Source organism: Anolis sagrei, chromosome 2 (assembly GCF_037176765.1).
Source record: "Anolis sagrei isolate rAnoSag1 chromosome 2, rAnoSag1.mat, whole genome shotgun sequence".
Classification (NCBI taxonomy): domain Eukaryota; kingdom Metazoa; phylum Chordata; class Lepidosauria; order Squamata; family Dactyloidae; genus Anolis; species Anolis sagrei.
The window spans coordinates 29,084,164-29,108,958 of NC_090022.1; the positions used below are offsets into that span (position 1 = coordinate 29,084,164).

At 42.0% G+C, this 24,795-nt stretch overlaps 1 protein-coding gene across 2 annotated transcripts in view; it reads right to left on the bottom strand.

Moving 5' to 3' along the window:
* ACOX2 (acyl-CoA oxidase 2) overlaps positions 1-18,793 on the bottom strand; it is a 46,305-nt gene extending 27,512 nt beyond the window's left edge. Inside the window, exons 1-3 of one of the 2 annotated variants that reach the window (XM_060766467.2) lie at positions 18,678-18,793; positions 12,308-12,486; positions 7,401-7,563 (exon numbers count right to left, since the gene is read on the bottom strand). In XM_060766467.2, the coding sequence (XP_060622450.2) occupies positions 7,401-7,563; positions 12,308-12,467 (323 nt within the window). In that variant the 5' untranslated portion in view covers positions 12,468-12,486; positions 18,678-18,793. Of the gene's footprint in view, positions 1-7,400; positions 7,564-12,307; positions 12,532-18,677 lie in introns of both variants that reach the window. The other variant, XM_060766466.2, reaches the window with a different exon arrangement.
* Between the last annotated feature and the right edge of the window lie 6,002 nt (positions 18,794-24,795).

Consider the following 24,795-nt stretch of genomic DNA (forward strand, 5'->3'; position numbering starts at 1 on the left):
ACACAAATCTGTTAGCAACAGCATGCAGTATTTCCAGTGGACAATGTAGAAGATGTCTCAGCTGTACTCCGCAAACAGGAAAATCAGCCTATTTAGCAAGTCTTGCAGATGCAGATTTGTTATCAGTAAATGTTTGATAATGTTGTTGATCCTGTCCGAATTAACATATCATGCTGTTTTGATTTATTAATACGGATGTTTTTATATTCAAGTTCTATGCTAGTTATAATTTTCAATTGATTATGTTTTATTTAAATGATAGTTGAAATGCTTAAGTTGCTCTTTATATGGGTTTATATGGGGTCTGAGTCCCTCTACAGAGGTGAGAAGATCGGGATATAAACGTTTTAAATAAATTATGAATAAATAAATAAATTTTGGGTTAATATATTTGTATTTAGGAGCCCCTGGTGGTGCAGCAAATTAAACCGCTAAGCTGCTGAACTTGCTGGCTGAAAGGTTGGGGGTTCTTATCTGGGGAGTGGCATGAGCTCCTGTTGTTAGCCCCAGCTTCTGCCAACTTAGCAGTCTGAAAACATGCAAATGTAAATAGATCAATAGGTACTGCTCCAGCGGGAAGATAACAGTGCTCCATGCAGTCATGCTGGCCACATGACCTTGGAGGTGTCTATGGACAATGCCGGGTCTTCGGCTTAGAAATGGAGATGAGCACCACCCCGCAGAGTTGGACATGACTAAACTTAATGTCAAGGGGAAACCTTTACCTTTATATTTGTATTTACTGTTATTGAGGCATTGGATGTTTGCCTTTTTGTTTCTTGGAATCCGCCCTGAGTCCCCCAAGGGAGATAGGGCAAAATATAATTTTTTATTTTTTATTTTTATGACATTTATATGCTGCTCTTCTCACCCTGAAGGGGACTCTGAATGGCTTACAAGTAATATGTAAATACAGTATGTTATATTATTACCATAGCATAATATTAGTATTATATATTACTATATATAAATAAAGTATATATATATATATAAATATTATCTATTACTATAGATAAATAAAGTTTATTATTATTATTATTATTATTATTATTTTATTTTATTATTATTATACCTATTTTATATACGAGGCAGTCTCCAAGTTAATAATAATAATAATAATAATAATAATAATAATATAACTTTATTCTTGTATTCCACCATTTCCCCGAAGGGACTTGAATGGCTTACACATGGCACAAAGTGCCAAAAACAGAACACAAAATGAAACACAATTAAAATATAATTGAATAAAACATATAGGCATATCAAACAGCAACTAAAAACTCAATTAAAACAACGCTCATAAGCAATGATAGTAAGCTTCTGTAAACATGGCCATACTGTAAACAATTGGACAAGGAATGGGGTAAGTACAAAGCTGTACCCATGGGACGAAGGCTAGGGATAAAGTGCAAGGCTGTATAACAACTGCATAGAACCTCTGAGGATGCTTGCCATAGATGCAGGTGAAACATCAGGAGAGAATGCCTTTAGAACATGGCCATATAGCCCGAAAAAACCTACAACAACCAATTTCCTTACTCTTTGGAAGATTTTCTATGTTCTTTTTGAAAAGGTTCTACTTCATGCATGTCCTTGCAGCCCAGAACAAGGTCTGGCGGTCAGGGGGAAATCACCTTCTTGCAGAATAACAAAATAGGAAAAGGCTTCGAATTGCAAAATGTATATTTTAAAAATAATACTTTAAATTTTTGTAAGGACTGTAACTAACTATGTAACTGGAAATTCACACAGAGAACAAAGTATAGTCTCGCGAAATTGTGAATTTGTTGTTAGCTGCATTGAGTCTCTATAAGTTTTTACTGTCAGTTATTTTGTTTGTTAAGTTTAGAGTCAGGTTGCTTTTCTACTGTTCAATATGGTTTGTCCTGATGTAATTTTGTTTGAATGTTCTTCCCTTTTTGGCATTGAATGTTTGCCATACATATTGGAAACCACCTTGAGCCCCTTTGGGGAGATAGGGTGGTCTATAAATAAAGTTTTTTTAAAATTATTATTATTATTTGAAAAACAAAAAGATTAGTACACAGCAAATTCACTCTGCTGGCTGTTGTATTGGATCACACGTTGGACACTTTCTAAGTGTCTAGGACTGTGTGAGGTATCGACGAATAATGCAGGCAGATCCCAGTAGGGTGGTCTTTTGCAGCTGACAGATGGTAATGTTGTCAGCACTGATTGTATTTAAGTGCAGGCCAAGGTCTTTAGGCACTGCACCCAGTGTGCCGATCACCACTGGGACCACCTTTACTGGCTTGTTTCAGAGTCTTTGCAGTTCGATCTTTAAATCCTTGTATCGTGTCAGCCTTTCCAGTTTCTCTTCAATCCTGCTGTCGCCTGGGATTGCAATATCAACTATCCATACTTGGTTTTTTAACATGATTGTGAGGTCAGGAGTATTGTGCTCCAAAACTATGTCAGTATGAATTCGGAAGTCCCAGAATAGTTTGCCGTGTTCATTTTCTGTAACTTTTTCAGGCTTGTGATCCCAAAAGTTCTTTGTTGCAGGCAAATGGTATCTGTGGTACAAGTTCCAATGAGTCATCTGAGCAACGATGTTATGTCTCTACTTGTAGTCTGTCTGCACCATCTTCTTGCAGCAACTGAGGATGTGATCTATTATTATTATTATTATTATTATTATTATTATTATTATAAACACAACAAGATGAGTCCACAGTAGACACTCTGCTGGTTGTTGAATTGGATGATGATGATGATTATTATTATTATTATTGGTGAAAGGCAGGTTAAAAAAGTACATAACACTTGGATGAGTGCAAATCTTCCAGAATGGTAATAAATAGGGGACACGGACAAAAAAGAGCAATGCATGAGTTGGAAGGTATTACATCCAAGCTGCTGCAGGAACTTGAAAACAGTTTCAGTAGATGTCCTCACATATAAATTGGTGTGTTAAGAAAGGTGGCTCTCCTGGTGTGATCTAGCTCTCAGCATGACCAGTTTGCAAATCCAGAACCTGTTTTTAGGACTTTGGGTGGTAAGGTCCAAAACCGGTCTGGCATCACTGGTTTTTGAGAAACCTATGTTGACTTTTAGTGATGCCTTTAGCACACATATGTGAGACTTGTTTTTCTTTTTTATGATGCTGCCCTCAATAACATTAGTTAGGTAATCCACAGATCAAGGGCAACATTTTGAAATATGATTTATGTATGGTGCATGTTGTTATCACTGTCTGGTCTGGTTACAACCAGCATTTTTCCTCATCTCACATACCTACTCAATCCCCCCCCCCCCCCCCCCCCCCCAGTATGCAGTGTGACTTGTCTGACTTGATAAAGGTGTGGGATCATGAGAACTGCAGCCCAAAAACCTCTGAAAGGTCACCTGCTGTCCTTCCCTGTTTTAATGTGCATTGAGGGCTGAATGTAATCCTGTATATCAGAACATTCCAAACATTTCATGTTGGTGGCACACTTTTTAGACATGCATTATTTAATGACATGGTAATTCAGTTTCACCATCACAGTTTCACTATCAAACCAGCGGTTAACCAAACACTTATGAAGGATACAAACATATACATAAAATGCAATAACAAAATGTGTGGGCACACAACATATCTCATGAAAACCTTTCATTTTTATATATTATTTTAAATATATGATTTATTGTGTTGTCCAAGAATTTCATGACAGGAAACACTGGGTTGCTGTGAGTTTTCCGGACCGTATGGCCATGTTCCAGAAGCATTCTGTCCTAACATTCCGCCCACATCTATGGCAGGCATCCTCAGAGGTTGTGCAGCCTCTTGGAAACTAGCCAAGTGAGGTTTATATATTTGTGTAATGTCCAGGGTGGGAGAAAGAACTCTTGTCTGCTTGAGTCAAGTGTGAAAGTTGCAAATTATTACCTTGATTAGCATTTAATGGTTTTGCAGCTTCCAAGCCTGGTTGGTTGTTGCCTGGGGGAATCCTTTGTTGGGAGGTGTTAGCTGGCCAACAGACCCCTCAACCTCTGAGGATGCTGATGTGGGCGAAGCGTCAGGAGAGAATGCTTCTGGAACATAACCATACAGCCCGGAAAACTCACAGCAACCCAATACATTTGTTAACCTTTAGAACTAAAAGGCCATTGCTAGAACAAGTGTCTCCAGCAAAGGATCACCGCCTTGTCGGGGCGCTGGAGCTTGAGCACCTCAATGATGTCATGAGCGAAACCGTGAAGGGCCACCCAAGACGGGACGGTTGTGGCAGAGAGGTCAGACCAAGCGTGATCCCTGGGGAAGGCAATGGCAAACCACTCCAGTATCCTTGCCAAGAAAACTAAATGGACCAGTACAACCAGAGATATGTCGGTATGCCATTGGAAGATGGGACTCCCAGGTCGGAAGATGGCCAAAATGCTACTGGGGAGGAGCAGAGGATAAGTTCAACTAGCCCCAGATGTGATGACGCAGCTAGCTCAAAGCCGAAAGGAAGGCTAGCGGCCGACGGTACTGGAGGTGAACGACGAATCCGATGCTCTAAAGATCAACACACCATAGGAACCTGGAATGTAAGATCTATGAGCCAGGGCAAATTGGATGTTGTTATTGGTGAGATGTCAAGACTAAAGATAGACATTCTGGGGGTCAGCGAACTGAAATGGACTGGAATGGGCCACTTCACATCAGATGACCACCAGATCTACTACTGCGGACAAGAGGAACATCGAAGAAATGGAGTAGCCTTCATAATTAATAAGAAATTCGCTAAAGCGGTGCTTGGATACAACCCAAAAAATGACAGAATGATCTCAATTCGAGTGCAAGGAAAGCCTTTCAACATTACAGTGATCCAAATATATGCCCCAACCACAGCTGCTGAAGAAGCAGAAGTAGATCAGTTCTATGAGGATCTGCAGGACCTACTGGATAATACACCAAAAAGAGACATTATTTTCATTACAGGAGACTGGAATGCCAAGGTGGGAAGTCAAATGACAACTGGGATCACAGGCAAGCATGGTCTGGGAGAACAAAATGAAGCGGGACGCAGGCTGATAGAATTTTGCCAGGAAAACTCGCTGTGTATAACGAATACTCTCTTCCAACAACCTAAAAGACGGCTTTATACATGGACCTCACCAGATGGTCAACACCGAAATCAGATTGACTACATCCTTTGCAGCCAAAGGTGGCGGACATCCATCCAGTCGGTGAAAACAAGACCTGGGGCTGACTGTAGCTCAGATCACGAACTTCTTATTGCCAAATTTAGAATAAAACTAAAGAGATCAGGAAAAATACACAGACCAGTTAGATATGATCTCACTAACATTCCTAGCGAATATACAGTGGAAGTGAAGAACAGATTTGAAGGACTAGATTTAGTAAACAGAGTCCCAGAAGAACTATGGACAGAAGTCCGCGACATTGTTCAGGAGGCGGCAACAAAGTACGTTCCAAAGAAAAAGAAAACCAAGAAGGCAAAATGGTTGTCTGCTGAGACACTGGAAGTAGCCCAAGACAGGAGGAAAGCAAAAGGAAACAGTGAAAAGGGGAGATATGCCCAGTTAAATGCGCAATTCCAGAGGTTAGCCAGAAGAGATAAGGAACTATTTTTAAATAAGCAATGCATGGAAGTGGAGGAAGACAACAGAATAGGAAGGACAAGAGACCTCTTCCAGAAAATTAGAAATATTGGAGGTAAATTTCAGGCAAAAATTGGTATGATAAAAAACAAAGATGGCAGGGACCTAACAGAAGCTGAAGAGATCAAGAGAAGGTGGCGAGACTATACAGAAGATCTGTATAGGAAGGATAATAATATTGAGGATAGTTATGACGGTGTGGTGAATGAATTAGAACCAGACATCCTGAGGAGTGAAGTTGAATGGGCCTTAAGAAGCATTGCTAACAACAAGGCAGCAGGAGACGACGGGATCCCAGCTGAACTGTTTAAAATCTTAAAAGATGATGCTGTCAAGGTGATGCATGCCATTTGCCAGCAAATATGGAAAACACAAGAATGGCCATCAGACTGGAAAAAATCAACTTATATCCCCATACCAAAAAAGGGAAATGCGAAAGACTGCTCAAACTTCCGTACAGTGGCCCTTATTTCTCATGCCAGTAAGGTAATGCTCAAGATCCTGCAAGGAAGACTCCAGCAATACATGGAGCAAGAGTTGCCAGATGTTCAAGCTGGGTTTAGAAAAGGCAGAGGAACGAGAGACCAGATTGCCAATATCCGCTGGATAATGGAGAAAGGCAGGGAGTTTCAGAAAAACATCTACTTCTGCTTCATTGACTATTCTAAAGCCTTTGACTGTGTGGATCATAATAAATTGTGGCAAGTTCTTGGTGGGATGGGCATACCAAGCCACCTTGTCTCTCTCCTGAGGAATCTGTACAAGGACCAAGTAGCAACAGTCAGAACTGACCACGGAACAACAGACTGGTTCAAGATTGGGAAAGGCGTACGGCAAGGCTGCATACTCTCACCCAACCTTTTTAACTTGTATGCAGAACACATCATGCGATGTGCGGGGCTGGATGAATGCAAAGCTGGGGTGAAAATTGCTGGAAGAAACATTAATAACCTCAGATATGCAGATGACACCACTCTGATGGCCGAAAGCGAGGAGGAGCTGAGGAGCCTTCTAATCAAGGTGAAAGAAGAAAGCGCAAAAGCCGGGTTGCAGCTAAACGTCAAAAAAACCAAGATTATGGCAACAAGAATGATTGACAACTGGAAAATAGAGGGAGAAACCGTGGAGGCCGTGACAGACTTTGTATTTCTAGGTGCAAAGATTACTGCAGATGCAGACTGTAGCCAGGAAATCAGAAGACGCTTACTTCTTGGGAGGAGAGCAATGTCCAGTCTCGATAAAATAGTGAAGAGTAGAGACATCAGACTGGCAACAAAGATCCGCCTAGTCAAAGCCATGGTATTCCCTGTAGTAACCTACGGATGTGAGAGCTGGACCTTAGGGAAGGCTGAGCGAAGGAAGATCGATGCTTTTGAGCTGTGGTGTTGGAGGAAAGTGCTGAGAGTGCCTTGGACTGCGAGAAGATCCAACCAGTCCATCCTCCAGGAAATAAAGCCCGACTGCTCACTGGAGGGAAAGATACTAGAGACAAAGTTGAAGTACTTTGGCCACATCATGAGGAGACAGGAAAGCCTAGAGAAGACAATTATGCTGGGGAAAGTGGAAGGCAAAAGGAAGAGGGGCCGACCAAGGGCAAGATGGATGGATGGCATCCTTGAAGTGACTGGACTGACCTTGAAGGAGCTGGGGGTGGTAACGGCCGACAGGGAGCTCTGGCGTAGGCTGGTCCATGAGGTCACGAAGAGTCGGAGACGACTGAACGAATGAACAACAACAACAGAACAAGTGAGCACTGCTTCCCCATTAATGCTTCAACTTACCTAACACAGTAATCCCGATGAGGTCCACCTTCAACCCATCCCATTTCATCCATCTTTTTGGCAAGGTACAATGACTTCCTGATACCGTCTTCATATCGTTCATTCTGGCTCTGAAAGTATTGATTTTCCCTGCTAAGTTCTGGGTCATTCTGAATCCAGGTGTCTGTTGGGAATAAATAAACATTTATTTGAGCCAGCTACAACACACCAATAATAACCCACTGACAGACATTCACTAAGAGGTTTACAGAAAGAAGTGCAGGTTTGCACATTTGTTTGCAGAGTTTCTATACCCTCTGACTTTTAGTAAATTGCTGCAGGGATTTCTTTCCCCCTTGTACTCAGTACCTGGAAATGTTACTGTTTGGATCACAATTGTGGGAGGCCCCTTCCACACAGATGAATAAAATCCCACATTATCTGCTTTGAACTGGGCTATATGGCAGTGTGGACTCAGTTATTCCAGTTCAAAGCAGATATTGTGGGCCTTGATATTCTGGGTTATATAGTCAGTCTTCTCAAACAGTAAATGGCTCAGGGCAGAATTTGAAAAGCAGATGGACATCCAGCCTCTGTTTAAAAACCTCCAAAGAAGGAGCCTCTACCACACTCCAGGGCAGAGAGTTCCACTGCTGAACAGCTCTCATCATTAGGAAGTTATTCCTCATGTTCAGGTGGAATCTCCTTTCCTGTAGTTTGAAGCCATTGTTCTGTATCCCAGTCTCCAGGGCAGCAGAAAACAATCTTGCTTCCTCCTTTCTATGGCTTCCCTTCACTTATTTATACATGGCCCTCATCATGTCTCCTTTCAGCCTTCTCTTCTGCAGGCTAAACATGTCCAGCTCTTTAAGCCACTCCTCATAGGACTTATTTTCCAGACCCTTGATCATTTTAGTTGCCCTCCTCTGGACACATTCCAGCGTGTTGGGTGCTTAAAGACTGTGCTGATCGGTTGTCCCGTGTGATTTTAAATAGGTCCTTATCTCAGTCCATTATTCCATCACGTTTGAAGGCTTCCATCATTGTTCCGTTACCAAAGAAGACCATTGGCACTCACTTCCATTATCATGAAGTGCCTTGAAAAAACCGGTCTGTAAGCATATCATTTATTGCAGGGGTCCTCAAACTATGGCCCGAGAGCTGGATACGGCCCTCCAAGGTCATCTAACTGGCCCTCGCTCAGGGTCAACCTAAGTCTGAAACGACTTGAAAGCACACAACAATAGCAATAATCCAAATCCAAATCAGCCAAAAGCAAGTCCACACTTCCCATTGAAATACTAATAAGTTTATATTTATTAACATTGTTCTTCATTTTAATTGTTCTATTGTTTTAAAGTGTTTTTTGCACTGTAAATAAGATATGTGCAGTGTGCATAGGAATTCATTAATTTTTTTTTCAAATTATAATCCGGCCCTCCAACAGTTTGAGGGATTTTGACCTGGCCCTCTGTTTAAAAAGTTTAAAGACCCCTGATTTATTGCCTTCTATATACATTTGATAAACATTTGTTTGTATATAGATTTAACAGATTGACAGAGGACACCATAGCCATCATGCTCCACACTGATCTGACCCACTTGGAACTATGGGGAAACTACGTGAGGATGCTTTTTGTAGACTTAATTCTGCGTTTAACACAATCCATCCACATAGACTGGTGTCCAAACTTAAAGATCTTGGACTTTCATACTCAATCTGTTTTTGGATTATGGACTTCTTGTCCAGACGTTCCAGAGGGTTAGGTTAGGTAATCATATCTCTTCAGCTCTTATTCGCAACACTGGGATGTCATAGCGTGTTGAATCCTCTGCTTTATACTTTTTGCACATATGATTTAATCCCCATATCATTATTAAATTTGCAAGTGAGACAACAGTGGTGGGATGAGTCTGCCTAATGGGATGAGGTGGGTCAGCTGTTCTCGTGGTGTACGGATAACCATTTGGTTCTTAACATCAGTAAGATCAAGGATGTTATAGTAGATAACAGAAGGAATAGATAAGAAGTCCAGTCCTTGGTCATAAATGGAGACCAAGTGGGGAAAGTGGTCAGTTTTAAGTTCCCGGGTGCTATTGTTAAGGGGGACCTGACCTGGGACATTCATACATTGGTTAAGAGGGCCCAGCAGAGATTGCATTATCTGAGACTTTTAGGGAACCAACAATTGAAGGATAAACTGCTGGTGACGTTCTACTGCGGTGCTATAGAAAGTGTCCTAACCTACTGCATCTGCATATGGTTTGCCAATTGAACAGTGGCAAATAGGAATCATAGAGTCATAGATTTTGTGATTTGTTTTATGTGATTATGTAATTTTAATTAATATCACTGTTTAATTGTTATGCAATCGGATTTTATATTGTTGGTTTATATTGCTGTTATTGATACTGTTGGCATTGAATTGTTGCCTGTGTTAGCCGCCCTGAGTCCCCCCTCGGAGGTGAGAAGGGCGGGGTAGAAATGGTGTAAATAAATAAATAAAATAGAGTTGGAAGAGATCTCGTGGGCCATCCAATCCAACCCTCTGCTAAGAAGCAGGAAAATCACATTCAGAGGCACTCCAGAGGGTTACCACTACTGCCCAGATAATTATTGGTTGCCCTCTTTGGAAAAACTGTATTATTCCTGTTGCCTTAAGAAAGCTCAAAATATTCTTAAGGCTCCATCTCACCCTGGATATTCTTCTTTTTTTTTTAGTGATTACCATCTGGCAGGTGGTACAGGGTACAGGCTGTAGCGCAGCTAGTTAGTAGCCAGCTGCATTAAATCACTACTGACCGAAAGTTCAATGCCAAACGGGTTGGAGTGAGCTCCTGACCATTAATAGTCTAGCTTGCTGTTGACCTATGCAGCCCGAAAGACAGTTGCATCTGTCAAGTAGGAAACGTAGGTACCGCTTTATGTGGGGAGGCTAATTTAACTAATTTACAACACCACAAAACCTTCCAGCAGCATGTGTAAGAATGAGGAAGTACTCCATTAAGGACTTGGTGTCACAAGTGGATGGTGAAGTGACAGCTCGCCCTGTGGCCAGAATCGAGCATACCCTCATGAAGCTGGAATGGTGGAAAGTTAAACTGTCTCTGTGTCTGTCTGTATATGTTGTATGTCTATGGCATTGAATGTTTACCATGTAAATGTGCATTGTAATCTGCCCTGGAAAGGGCAGAAAATAAATACTGTAAATAAATAAATAAATAAATAAATAAATAGGGTGATAAAAACAAGGACAAATACGCTGATAAATAGCTTTTATTCTAGAGCTCTGACTATATTGAAGACTATGGTTTCACAATGATGTGACGTTAGGGGTTGTGCAATAGAATGTGGAAGGATGGGTGCTTTGTTTTGTAATTCTACATATATAATGTGATTGGGGATGGCATTTAATTTCGTTGTACGATGTACAATGACAATAAAGTTATTCCATTCTATTCTAACATCTGAAGACAGCTTTGATTGCCTCCCGTACTTATCATTTTTCCTCCCACTTTGTACTTCTAACACAAAGGCATTCAAATGTAATAACAAAGAAAATGAGAAGCTCTGATCTTGCGAGAAGGTAGGCAAACCACACAACCTATTCACATTTATTTAACAACTAGTGTACATACTTGGCGTTAACTGAATTAGGCCTTTTGAAATGCTACTTATTTGGAGGCTTTTAAGCAGAGGCTGGATGGCCATTTGTTGGGTGTGCTTTGAAGGTGATTTCCCTGGTTCTTGGCAGGGGATTGGACTGGATGGCCCAGAAGGTCTTTTCCAACTCTATGATTCTATGAAATACCATCAGGTCCAGCAGCCTTTCCAGGATTTAGTCCTCAAAACACATCTCATCTCCCTCCATGGTGTGGTGGGAGGTCTCTTCCAACTCAGTGATTCTACGATTCTATTATTCTACTTATTAGAAATGCTCATTGTTTACTTTTGGATTTAATGAATGGTCCCATTAGAAAATGCATATGCATATAATAGTACTATTTATAAAATTATTTTATTTTATTTACTGTATTTATATCCTGCCCTTCTCACCCAGAAAGAACAGCCTTACAATAGGCAAAAATTCAATGCCATAAAAACATAAAACATATAATAAAATAAACAGACACATAAGATTAAAAAGCATAAAAACATTAAAATTAACTATTAGCAAGAACCATGTAGTCCGAAACCAAAGTCAAGGAACTGGCAAACGTTGACCACAAGATGATTTTATTGCTGCTATTGTATTAATTTGATTGTTTTAACTAGTAATAACTGTTGTCGTTATATTGTATTTTGTATATTGTATTTTGTGAACTGTTGGGCATCGAATTGTGCATTTTGTAAGCCGCCCTGAGTCCCCCCTAGGGGGTTGAGAAGGGCGGGGTAGAAGCACTCCAAATAAATAAATAAAGGAGCCTTTCCAGTCATGGTTGCATATATTTCATCTTCACTTATTACACTGCATTACTATTTAAAGGCTTGGACCTTCAGTTTTTTTCTGAAGGTTAGGAGGGAGGGAGCTGATCTAATTTTGCTGGGGAGTTCCATAGCCAAGGGGCCACCACTGAGAAGGCCCCATCTCTCGTCCCCACCAACCGCAATTTGCAAAGGAGGTGGGATCGAGAGCAGGGCCTCCCCAGATCTTGACCCCCAAGATGGTTCATAGAGGGAGACCCGTTCAGACAGATAAGCTGAGCCAGAACCGTTTACAGATTTATAGGCTAAAGCCAGCACTCTGAATTGCAGACAGGCAAATTCGTACTGATGATGGGCTGCAACTCCCATCAGCCCAAGACCTGGTCAGGGTGCACCTTTCATCAGCCCCAAATCTGGCAGGGCTAACAGTCCCCATCAACTCCCACCAGTATTTTAAGTTGGATTATGATGAGCCATGGGATCCTTCCAAGCAGTTACTCACCAACTGTCCGTCGGATCTGGGTTTTCTCAGCACCACCATCTAGTATATTGGTAAGCCGCTCTAAGTCGAAAGAGGGATTTTGTCTTTCTACGGCAAGGTCAGGGTTCACATCTTTCATGATGGAATTTGAGGAAATTTGCTTAAGGCTCTGTTTTTTCATCTTGAAGGTTGAGAGAGCACTGAAGAGACAGTAGCAAATGGTTACCTGAGTGTCTTCTAATTCTCTGCTCCAAAAAAAAAAAAAAAAGATTAAAAAAATTAAAACACATTTTCTGTAGGATCTAACCTTCTTTTAGAACATAAGTTTAGTCACTCTCATTGCTGCTTCTTAAACTATGGATCCCGACCTCAAATGGGGTCCCCTTAGTTCAATGTTGGGGTCACAACAGAAAAAGGTTTCTGATCACTAGATTTGCACAAATCTGTTAGCACCAACGTGTAGTGTTTATACTGGACTATGCAGCAAATGCTTCAGCTGTACTTCATACAAACGACAATTTTCTTGTTTAGCAAAAAATCTTACAAAGGCTTATTTGTGTTTAGTAAATGTTTGATTTCTATACTTATTTATATACCTATATACCCCTGGGGTTCATGAAAACATGGCTCGGGCATACATTTGTTTAAGAAGCCCTGACAGTCATGAATGTGGTGTTGGCTGTTCAGGTTTCTGTTGGGTTTCATCCCTGGACTGCACAAGTGTCTCATGTTATTAAGTCTCCAGTCCTCAATGAGTAGCTAGATGAGATAGTATTAGACTGAGGGATTCCTCCCTCCCATATTCCTATGCATGTTTATCCCAGAAAGATCCTTTGTCTTGACTCTTCTTGCTTGCCACTATCTCCTCCCCCTTTGAAGATGTAGCAATGGCATCTCTTGTGAGGTATGAGGTAACTCCTTCTCTAAAGGTATTTTTATTGCCCTGGGTTTAGCCATGTGGTCCTTCTCCATTGTTGGCTCTCTCTCTCCCTTTTCTTCCTTCTAGTGAGGATGCATTTTGCCTTTCTCCAGGCAAAATGTAATGATATTTTTTTACTTTTTACCCTTTTAGTTCTTAGAATATGAACTTAGTAAGCTAGCTTATATACTTAGTATAAGCCAACCTGAACATAAGCCAACCACCTAATTTTACCACAAAAAAGGGAAAACAGTTACTCAAATATAAGCCAAGGAAATGCAGAAGCTATTGGTAAATTTCAAAATAAAAATATATACCAATACAGTTACATTAATTGCGGCATCAGTAGGTTAAATGTTTTTGAATATTTACATAAAACTGTAATTTAAGAGAAGACTGCCCAACTCTGATTAAACCATTATTCTAACCAATATAAGTGTGCTTATGTATCCTTCCAATAATAATAGAGTAAAATAAAAAATCTAATAGTAATAATAGCAATCACATAGTAAAATAATAAATGTAATAATAATAACAATAATAGAGTAAAATCATAGAGTAGTGGCAGACAGGCTACAAGCAGAGGCATAACACCGTAGCTCAGATGATTCATTGGAACTTGTGCCACAAATACCATCTGCCTGCGACAAAGAACTGGTGGGATCACAAGCCGGAAAAAGTTACAGAAAAAGAACACGTCAAACTACTCTGGGATTTCTGGATTCAGACTGACAGAGTTCTGGAGCACAATACTCCTGATCTCACAATCGTGTTAAAGAACAAAGTATAGATTGTCGACGTTGCAATCCCAAGTGACAGCAGGATTAAAGAGAAATAACTGGAAAAGCTGACACGATGTGAGAATTTAAAGATCGAACTGCAAAGACTCTGGTACAAGCTAGTCAAGGTGGTCCCAGTGGTGATCGGCACACTGGGTGCAGTGCCTAAAGACCTTGGCCTGCACTTAAACACAACAGGCGCAGATAAAACTACCATCTGCTAGCTACAGAAGGCCACCTTACTGGGACCTGCACGCATTATTCGCCGATACATCACACAGTACTAGACACTTGGGAAGTGTTCGACTTGTGATTTTGTGATACGAAATCCAGCATATAGATCTTAATAGCTGTGACATACTGTGTTTTTGTGTCAGTAAAATAATAATAATAATAGAATAAAATAATAAATCACCTTGACTCGAGTATAAGCTGAGGGGGACTTTTTCAGCCTAAAAAAATGGCTGAAAAAGTAGGCTTATACTCAAGCATATACAGTAATTAGCTCCAAGACTTTTTCAATCTAGAATTGATTTCTTTTTACTTCAATAAATATTTTGAACCTAAAGTTGTGACTGCAATCCTGTTCCATCCTGTTGAATGGAAGCTTATCCTGGTTCACCATACGTAATTTTCTGCTAGTTATGAAGTTTGTTTCTAGCCCCAACTGAGGGTTATTTTGAAGCTAACAGCTCAGATTTCCAACAGTTTCATCTCAACTCAACTCTCTTCTCATGATTATAAGAACTTGAACATCTCAACTCAAGGTGCAGCTACACTGTAGAACTAATGCTACTTGACACCACTATGGTTCAAGGCTGTTCAAGTCCTGAACCAGTGCTTGGCCGCTGTAACGAACTGGATGAGGGCCAACAGATTGAAACTAAATCCAGACAAGACAGAGGTACTTCTGGTCAGTCGAAAGGCCGAACAGGGCATAGGGTTACAGCCTGTGCTTGACGGGGTTACACCCCCCTGAAGGCACAGGCTCGCAGTTTGGGAGTGATCCTGGACTCATCGCTTGGAACCCCAGGTCTTGGCGGTGGTCAGGGGAGCTTTTGCACAATTAAAACTTGTGTACCAGCTGCGCCTGTACCTTGGGAAGTCTGACTTGGCCACGATGGTCCACGCTCTGGTTATATCCCGTATAGACTACTGCAATACTCTCTACGTGGGGTTGCCTCTGAAGACTGTCGGGAAGCTGCAATTAGTCCAACGAGCGGCAGCCAGATTACTAACAGGAGCGGGATACAGGGAGCATACTACTCCTCTGTTGCGCCAGCTCCACTGGCTGCCAAATAGCTTCCGAGCACAATTCAAAGTGCTGGTGTTGACCTATAAATCCCTAAACGACTCCAGCCCAGTTTACCTGTCCGAACGGATTCTCCCCTATGAACCATCAAGGTTGTTAAGATTTTCTGGAGGGGCCCTGCTCTCGGTCCCACCACCCTCGCAATTGTGTCTGGTGGGGACGAGGGACAAGGCCTTCTCGGTGGTGGCCCCTCGGCTCTGGAACTCTCTCCCATTGGAGATTAGAACTGCCCCTTCCCTCCTGACCTTTAGAAAGTTGGTGAAAATCTGGCTCTGGAATCTGGCATTTGATGAGTGAGTCAATAACTCTTGACCACACAGACGGATGGGGATGAATAGTGATTTTATGCTGACGACTTGGCCTTATATAATTGTATGATTGTATTTTAATTGTGTTTTATATTAGTGTACTATTGGATGTGATGTTTTAAACTATTGTGCATGAATTCCTCTGTTGTAAACCAGCCTGAGTCCCTCGTTGGAGGTGAGAAGACCGGTATATAAAAGTTCTAAATAAATAAAATAAATATGGCTCAATCTCATAGAACAGAAAGCATGAAAGGGGACAGTTATGGGAAATGATAGAAGCAAGACTCTATGCAAGTTCAACCAACCATCACGGAAGGAGCATGCGTATAAGACAGCCTCTATGCAAGGCTAGCAAAATTATCGGTCAAAGTCTTGGGTCAAAGTCTGTACAGATGCTGTTCTGGACACTCTTGTAAAAGTAGCCAGGTTTTAAATACCTTGTCAGCTGAGAAAACCCAGAATGATCTTGGATAAGTCACACTCTCTCAGCCACAAGGAAAGCAATGGAAATCCCACTCTGAATAAATATTGCCAAGGAAGTTCTGTGACACTTTTGTTGTAGGGACACCACTGGTTGGAAATGACTTGAAGACACAAAATAGGGAAGTCCAAGTCCTTAATGCAGGCATAGCTGTTAGGAATTGTGGGAGTTGGAGTCCAAAACACCTGGAGGGTCGAAGTTTGCACATGCCCATCTTAATGACACAAAGGCACTAGATCCCATCTAATAATCGTGGAAGCTAACCAGGGTTAATTTTGGTGAGTACTTGGATGGTCTTCACAGATTGGAAATGAGGGCATGCAACAACAATAACAGCATGCAAGGATCACCATTCCCAGTGGCTTTTTTTCTGCACTGCAACAAAGGCTGGGTGCAAGTGATCCAGAAGGGACTTCTCTGGCAATTTGTGCCACATGCAGTTGGCCAATTGCTTTGGAAATTCATTAGCCTTACACCTGTATTTGTCCCAATCCCTACCCTTCCTTTTCCTGATTTTCCCTCTTTTAAATATCTGTATGCAAAATCTTAATAAAGATACATTAAAAAAGGCTTAACCAGGGCTGACCTTAATTAGCCTCCAAAATCAGAAGGGATCTGGTGCCTTTGGGACATTTAGTAAAGTGAATCCTGTAAACTAAGCCAAGCACCACATCCATGGCATAAATCTTGCCAGTGCGGGGCTGCTTGGGGTACATTTACACTTTAGAAGTAATGCTGACAGTACTTTAACTGCTATGGCCCAATGCTATGAGATCCTGGGAGTTGGAGTTTTATAAGGTCCCGAGCCTTCTCTGCCAAAAATTACTGGTGCCTCACCAAAGTACAAATTCTATTCATTTATTGTACTGAGCCACTGCAAGTGGTGTCAAATTAGATTAATTCTACAGTGCAGATGACTTCTGACAAACCAGTCCCACTAAGCTCAAGGGGACTGACCTTGAGCGCATTTGCACTGCAGAATAAATCCAGTTTGACAACACTCGAACTGTCATGGCTCTATTATTATTATTATTGTTATTATTATTATTATTATTATTGGAAACATAACAAGATTAGACACAGCAAACAAGATCACTATGCTGGCTTTTGCACTGGATCACACGTCAGACACTGCCCAAGTGTCTAGGACTGTGTGATGTATTGACGAATAATGTGTGCAGATCCCAGAAGGGTGGCCTTTTGCAGCTGACAGATGGTCATTTTGTCAGTGCCTATTGTTTTTAAGTGCAGGCCAAGGTCTTTAGGCACTGCAGCCAGTGTGCCGATCACCACTGGGACCACCTTTACTGGCTTGTACCAGAGTCTTTGCAGTTTGATTTTTAAATAACAAGGTTAGACACAGCAAACAAGATCACTATTTAGTGACGTTTTTAGTGATGAGACTCTCTGCCCCGGAGTGTGGTGGAGGCTCCTTCTTTGGAAGCTTTTAAACAGAGGCTGGATGGCCATCTGTCAGGGGTGATCTGAATGCAATATTCCTGCTTCTTGGCAGGGGGTTGGACTGGATGGCCCATGAGGTCTCTTCCAACTCTTTGATTCTATGATTCTATGAATGGTTTCATAGTAATTGTGTATTAATTGTGTATTAGATTAGGTTATTAACTGTTTATATTGGTGTTGAATTTTGCTGTGTTCTGTGTTTTGTGAACCGCTGTGAGTCGCCTTCAGGCTGAGAACAGCGGTATAGAAGCAAAGTAAATAGATAAATAAATAAATAAATCCTCATATCGTGTCAGCTTTTCCAGTTGCTTCTCATCAATTTTGCTGTTGCTTGGGATTATTAATGTTATTATTTTACCTCACTTTCTCTCTCTACAAGGGGACTCAAAACAGCTCACATTAAAAGCATTTCAATATCTTTCAATACAAAATCTAAAAATAAATAAATAAACAGAATTAAATATAAAGTGTTTAAAAAATTCAGTTAACATCCATAAAAATGTAATCAATGCTAAGCTATAGTATGGGATAATGGGAATTGTAGTTTAGTGAGGCACCAGCACTTTTAGGCAGGGAAGGCTAAAGACTTTGAAGCAATATTCCTGCTTCTTGGCAGGGGGTTGGACTGGATGGCCCATGAGGTCTCTTCCAACTCTTTGATTCTATGATTCTATGATTCTTCATCACAGTAGAGAATGAATCCACTTTCAATCTGCCTCCTGCAGAATTTTGGGGTTTGTAGTTTAGGGAGGAGCCTTTTACAGCCTCCCTATACTACAAACCCCAGAATTCCGCAGGAAGCAGAAACCGGATTTAAAGTGGATTCATTCTCTAGTGTGATTAGGAAACTTGTGTCAAACTATAAATTCTAGTACCAAACTGCATGCTTTGGAGACATGGGAGTTATAGTTTTACAAGGTCTTTTTAGCCTTCTCTGTAGCCAAAGTGTGTTGTTGGTGCCTCGCCAAACTGCAATGCCAGGATTCCATGGCAGTCCAAGTGGTGTCAAACTGCATTCACTCTGCAGTGAAGATCCACTCCCAGCCCTGAGTAAGGAGACACAGGGCTGTTGCCCCTTGGAGACATGCTCCAGGGGTGGTTTGTGCTGTAGCAGAGGAGAAAGAGACTCACCCAGAGTTAGTTTCTGCTCCGGAGAAGGGCGGAAGAAGAAGTGAGCAGCAGTGCTAGCCCAGCCTTCCCTGCTTCCTCTGTTCCTCTCTCTCTGGGCTCAGAGGGGAAGAGGGCAAGCGCTGCACTGCCTTCTTCTGGCTGGAATGGGAGTCTGGGAAACAGGCCAGGCTGGAAAGACAGCCTCCCTTCTCTTGCCAAAGAGATACTTGCCAATGCAAGCCTATCTTTTGGATTTTTGAGTGGCAGAGTGGAGTTGGACTGGATGGCCCCTTGTGGGCTCTTCCAATTCCATGATCCCATGACCCCATCTACATGGCCATATAATCCAGTTTCAGAGTCCAGATTATCTGGGTTATCGATGCTTTTCCTAATTGGTTCTGTCATAAAGTGTTCATCTGGGCAATGAGAAACAGAACATTTTTTTTTTAAAGTTAAGCAAAAAAGTCAAGCATTCAGATCACCTGTTGACTTATGGTGACCTCATGAATTTCATAGTGTTTACTTAATATTAATAACAACAACAACAACAACAATAAATGGAACTCTGAAAAAGGAGACGGAGGGCCTGATTCTGGCAGCCCAAGAACAAGCCATTCGAACCAATGCCATCAAAGCCAGAATTGAAAAGTCGACAACAGATCCCAAATGTAGACTCTGCAAGAAGATCGCGCAGACAGACTACAAGCAGAGGCATAACACCATTGCTCAAATGATTCATTGGAACTTGTGCCACAAATGCTATCTGCCTGCGACAAAGAACTGGTGGGATCACAAGCCAGAAAGAGTTACAGAGAATGAACACACCAAACTCCTCTGGGACTTCCGGATTCAGACTGGCAGAGTTTTGGAGCACAATACTCCTGATCTCACAATCGTGTTAAGAAACAAAGTATGGATCGTCAATGTTGTAATGCCAGGTGACAGCAGGATTGCAGAGAAACAACTGGAAAAGCTTACACAATACAAGGATTTGAAGATCAAACTGCAAAGACCCTGAAACAAGCCAGTAAAGGTGGTCCCAATGGTGATCGGCACACTGGGTGCAGTACCTAAAGACCTTGACCTGCACTTAAACACAATTGTCACTGACAAAATTACCATCTGCCAGTTGCCGAAGGCCACCTTACTGGGATCTGCACGCATTATTCGCTGTGACACAGTCCTAGACACTTGGGAAGTGTCCGACGTGTGATCCAATTCAACAGCCAGTGAAGTGTCTGCTGTGGACTCCTCTTGTTGTGTTTCAAATAAAAATCATAATAATAAGCTACTCTGGGACTTCCGGATTCAGTCAGACAGAGTTTTGGAGCGCAATACTCCTGACTCTACAATCGTGTTAAAAAACAAAGTATAGATTGTCGATGTTACAATCCCAGGTGACAGCAGGATTGCAGAGAAACAACTGGAAAAGATGACACAATATGAGGATTTAAAGATGGAACTGCAAAGACTCTGGCACAAGACTCAGACACAAGGCAGTAAAGGTGGTCCCAGTGGTGATCGGCACACTGGGTGCAGTGCCTAAAGACCTTGGTCTGCACTTAAATACAATCAGCGGTGACAAAATTACCATCTGCCAGCTTCAAAGGCCACCTTACTGGGATCTGCACGCATTATTCGCCGATACATCACACAGTCCTAGACACTTGGGAAGTGTCCGACGTGTGATCCAATTCAACAGCCAGCAGAGTGTCTGCTGTGGACTTCTCTTGTTGTGTTTCAAATAATAATAATAATAATAATAATAATAAGCAACTCTGGGACTTCCGGGTTCATACAGACAGAGTTTTGGAGCGCAATACTCCTAACCACACAATCATGTTAAAAAACAAAGTATGGATTGTCGTTGTTGCAATCCCAGGTGGCAGCAGGATTGAAGACAATGGATTATTGATATCGCCATACACATTGACTGTCACATTGAGGAAAACAACAAGAAAAACTCAGCTGTTATCAGGACCTCAAAATTGAACTGCAAAGGCTCTGGCATAAACCAGTACAGGTGGTCCCAGTGGTCATTGGCACACTGGGTACCATGCCAAAAGATCTAAGCCAGCATTTGGAAACAATAAACATTGATAAACTCACGATCTGTCAACTGCAAAAGGCCACCTTACTTGGATCTGCACGCATCATTCGAAAATACATCACACAGTCCTAGACGTTTAGGAAGTGTTTGACTTGTGATTTTGTGATACGAAATCCAGCATATAGATCTTGTTTGCTGTGACACACTGTGTTTTTGTGTCAGTATAATAATAATAATAATAATAACTAGATGATGATGATGATGATAATAATAACAACAAAAACAGCTAGAGAATGAATACACTTTAAATCCGATTTCTGCCTCCTGCAGAATTCTGGAGTTTGTAGTTTAGTGAGGCTGTTAAAGGCTCCTCCCTAAACTACAAAACCAGACTTGAAAAGTCGATGACAGATCCCAAATGTAGACTCTGCAAGGAAGCAGATGAAACAATAGATCACATCCTCAGCTGCTGCAAGAAGATCACACAGACAGACTACAAGCAGAGGCATAACATCGTTGCTCAGATGATTCATTGGAACCTGTGCCACAAATACCATCGGCCTGCGACAAAGAACTGGTGGGATCACAAGCCAAAAAAAGTTACAGAAAATGAACACGTCAAACTCCTCTGGGACTTCTGAATTCCGACTGACAGAGTTTTGGAGCACAATACTCCTGACCTCACAATTATGAGGGGGGGGGGGGGTGGGGACGGACGGACAAGGATGGATCGTCAATGTTGCAATCCCAGTTTTATAGGTAATAAGCAGCACTATGTATTTAGCCCGGAAACGTATTGGCGTCAGTGGAGTTGCTGCAACATAGGACACGACATGGCACTCCAGTTAGTAACTTGGAGTGAACTAGTTGCAGCTTCTGAGCTATTTTCAAGGGCAGCCCCACATAGAGAGCGCTGCAGTAGTCCAGACAGGAAGTAACCAAGTTGTTGACTACCATGGCCAAGTCAAGTGTTTCAACGACACCCCGGGTTCCAGGGTCAGCGATGATTCCAGGAATACCCCCAGACTGTGAACCTGTGACTTCAGGGGGAGTGTGACCCCATCAAGCACAGGTTGTAATCCCACATCCTGGCCTGCCTTTTGACTGGCCAGTAGTACATCTGTCTTGTCTGGATTTACCTTCAGTTTATTAGCCCTCATCCAATCCATCACTGATGACAGGCACCGGTTTAGGGGCAGAACAGCAAAGAATACACAGAGAAGGCTTGCATTTGCTACACTCCCTCCCCTACCCCCCACCACAAAAAACAAAACAAAAACAAAAACAAAAAACTATCCTCCTAGAACTTATTCCCACTCAAACTAGCCTTGCCTTTGCAAGACTTGGAGTTTCTGCCAGTCTAGATATCTCATCTACATTTAGCACTTTGCTAAAGGCAGCAAGCCCCAAGCCACCTTGTCTCTCTCCTGAGGAATCTGTACAAGGACCAAGTAGCAACAGTAAGAACTGACCACGGAACAACAGACTGGTTCAAGATTGGGAAAGGCGTACGGCAAGGCTGCATCCTCTCACCCAACCTTTTTAACTTGTATGCAGAACACATCATGCGATGTGCGGGGCTGGATGAATGCAAAGCTGGGGTGAAAATTGCTGGAAGAAACATTAATAACCTCAGATATGCAGATGACACCACCCTGATGGCCGAAAGCGAGGAGGAGCTGAGGAGCCTTCTAATCAAGGTGAAAGAAGAAAGCGCGAAAGCCGGGTTGCAGCTAAACGTCAAAAAAACCAAGATTATGGCAACAAGAATGATTGACAACTGGAAAATAGAGGGAGAAACCGTGGAGGCTGTGACAGACTTTGTATTTCTAGGTGCAAAGATTACTGCAGATGCAGACTGTGGCCAGGAAATCAGAAGACGCTTACTTCTTGGGAGGAGAGCAATGTCCAGTCTCGATAAAATAGTGAAGAGTAGAGACATTAGACTGGCAACAAAGATCCGCCTAGTCAAAGCCATGGTATTCCCTGTAGTAACCTACGGATGTGAGAGCTGGACCTTAGGGAAGGCTGAGCGAAGGAAGAGAGATGCTTTTGAGTTGTGGTGTTGGAGGAAAGTGCTGAGAGTGCCTTGGACTGCGAGAAGATCCAACCAGTCCATCCTCCAGGAAATAAAGCCCGACTGCTCACTGGAGGGAAAGATACTAGAGACAAAGTTGAAGTACTTTGGCCACATCATGAGGAGACAGGAAAGCCTAGAGAAGACAATTATGCTGGGGAAAGTGGAAGGCAAAAGGAAGAGGGGCCGACCAAGGGCAAGATGGATGGATGGCATCCTTGAAGTGACTGGACTGACCTTGAGGGAGCTGGGGGTGGTAACGGCCGACAGGGAGCTCTGGCGTGGGCTGGCCCATGAGGTCACGAAGAGTCGGAGACGACTGAACGAATGAACAACAACAAAGGCAGCAAAAATCTCCAGCTGACCCATCCAAACATTCAATAGCATCGCAATGCAATGTTTTGAACTGACTGAACTTTTTGCTCCAGCAAAAAGTTCAGTCAGTTCAAAACATTGCATTGCAATGCTATTGAATTAATTAAGTTTAGTAACAGAAATGCGGAGTGATGCATTTTGGTTTTTTTTAAGTCTACATTAGACAATAATGTCATAAGTCATCTTATGACCAATATATGATTGGTGATTCTGGAGGTGGACAAATCTAGGTTAATTATTGGCAGGACATGTGTTGACTTGAACTCAAGTACAGTGTCTTCGTATCTGAAGTGTACAAAGTTCAAGCACAGTGAAGGCAGTTCCTGTGTATCAATAATTATCAAATTCGCCCTACAGTCGGCAGCTCAAGTTTTAAATTGCCAACAGAGAAGTTAATACCAGTAGGCTCAGTCAAACACATGACCAAAATAATTCCTGTCCATGCATCCATCTATCCATGCTTGCATGCATGCATGCATCCATCCATGATTGTACTCATGTGTATGACTCATGTTCTGCATAAACATATACATATACATAGAGTTAAACCCATAAATGTGTTGACTATAATTGATAAACAGTTCCATTGAGATTTGGGTAAGAGATTTTGGGAATAGTAGTTCAAATGCTGTGTACATGTTTTGGTTTCATGTATCCATGGGCCCTTCCACACAGCCATATAACCCAGAATATCAAGGAAGAAAATTCCACAATATCTGCTTTGAACTGGCTATCTGAGTCCACACTGCCCTATATCCCATTTCAAAGCAGAAAATGTGGGATTTTATGCAACTGTGTGGAAGGGGCCTTTGTCTCTGGAGAATAAGGAGGCATGGTGAGCCCATTCAGTTCAGTGATCAAGAAAAACCAGCATTGATGCAAAAGCAGGTTAAAGGTAAAGTTTTATTTGGCTTCTCTTCTAGGAAAACGCCAATCCAGCAGTTAAGATAATATTTGTGAATGCATATTGCATCATGGGGTAAAGGTCCCTCACAAAGAAACTGGCACATGTTGCACTAAGAAAGTTACCTTCAATTATCACTAGCAAGGAATGGGAGGAGTAGGTGATGAGAAAGATTGTTCAATGACCAAGAGCCATTGAAACAACTTCCATGTAACTAGTATTTCATCCTTAACATTACTTTCCTCCTTCCATTTTGTCCTTCATCCCAAGTCTAAGCCTCCAATTTGGAAATTAGGGAAGTGGGGTTTATATATCTGTGGAATGTGCAGGGTGAGAGAACAAACTCTTGTCTGCTTGAGGCAGGTGTGACTGTTGCAAATGGCCGCCTTGATTAGTATTGAATGGCCTTGCAGCTTCAATGCCTGGCTGGTTGCTGCCATGGGGGAATCCTTTGTTGGGAGGTGTTAGCAAGCCCTGATTGATTCTTGTCTGGAATTCCCCTTCTTTTTGGGTGTTGCCCAGCTGCGCCCGTACCTTGGGAAGTCTGACTTGGCCATGGTGGTCCATGCTCTGGTTACATCCCGTATAGACTACTGGAACGCTCTCTACGTGGGGTTGCCCGGAAGCTGCAATTAGTCCAATGCTTGGCAGCCAGGTTACTGATGGGAGCTGGGTACAGGGAGCGCACAACTCTTTTGTTGCACCATATAAACTTGGCACACAGAATTCCCAT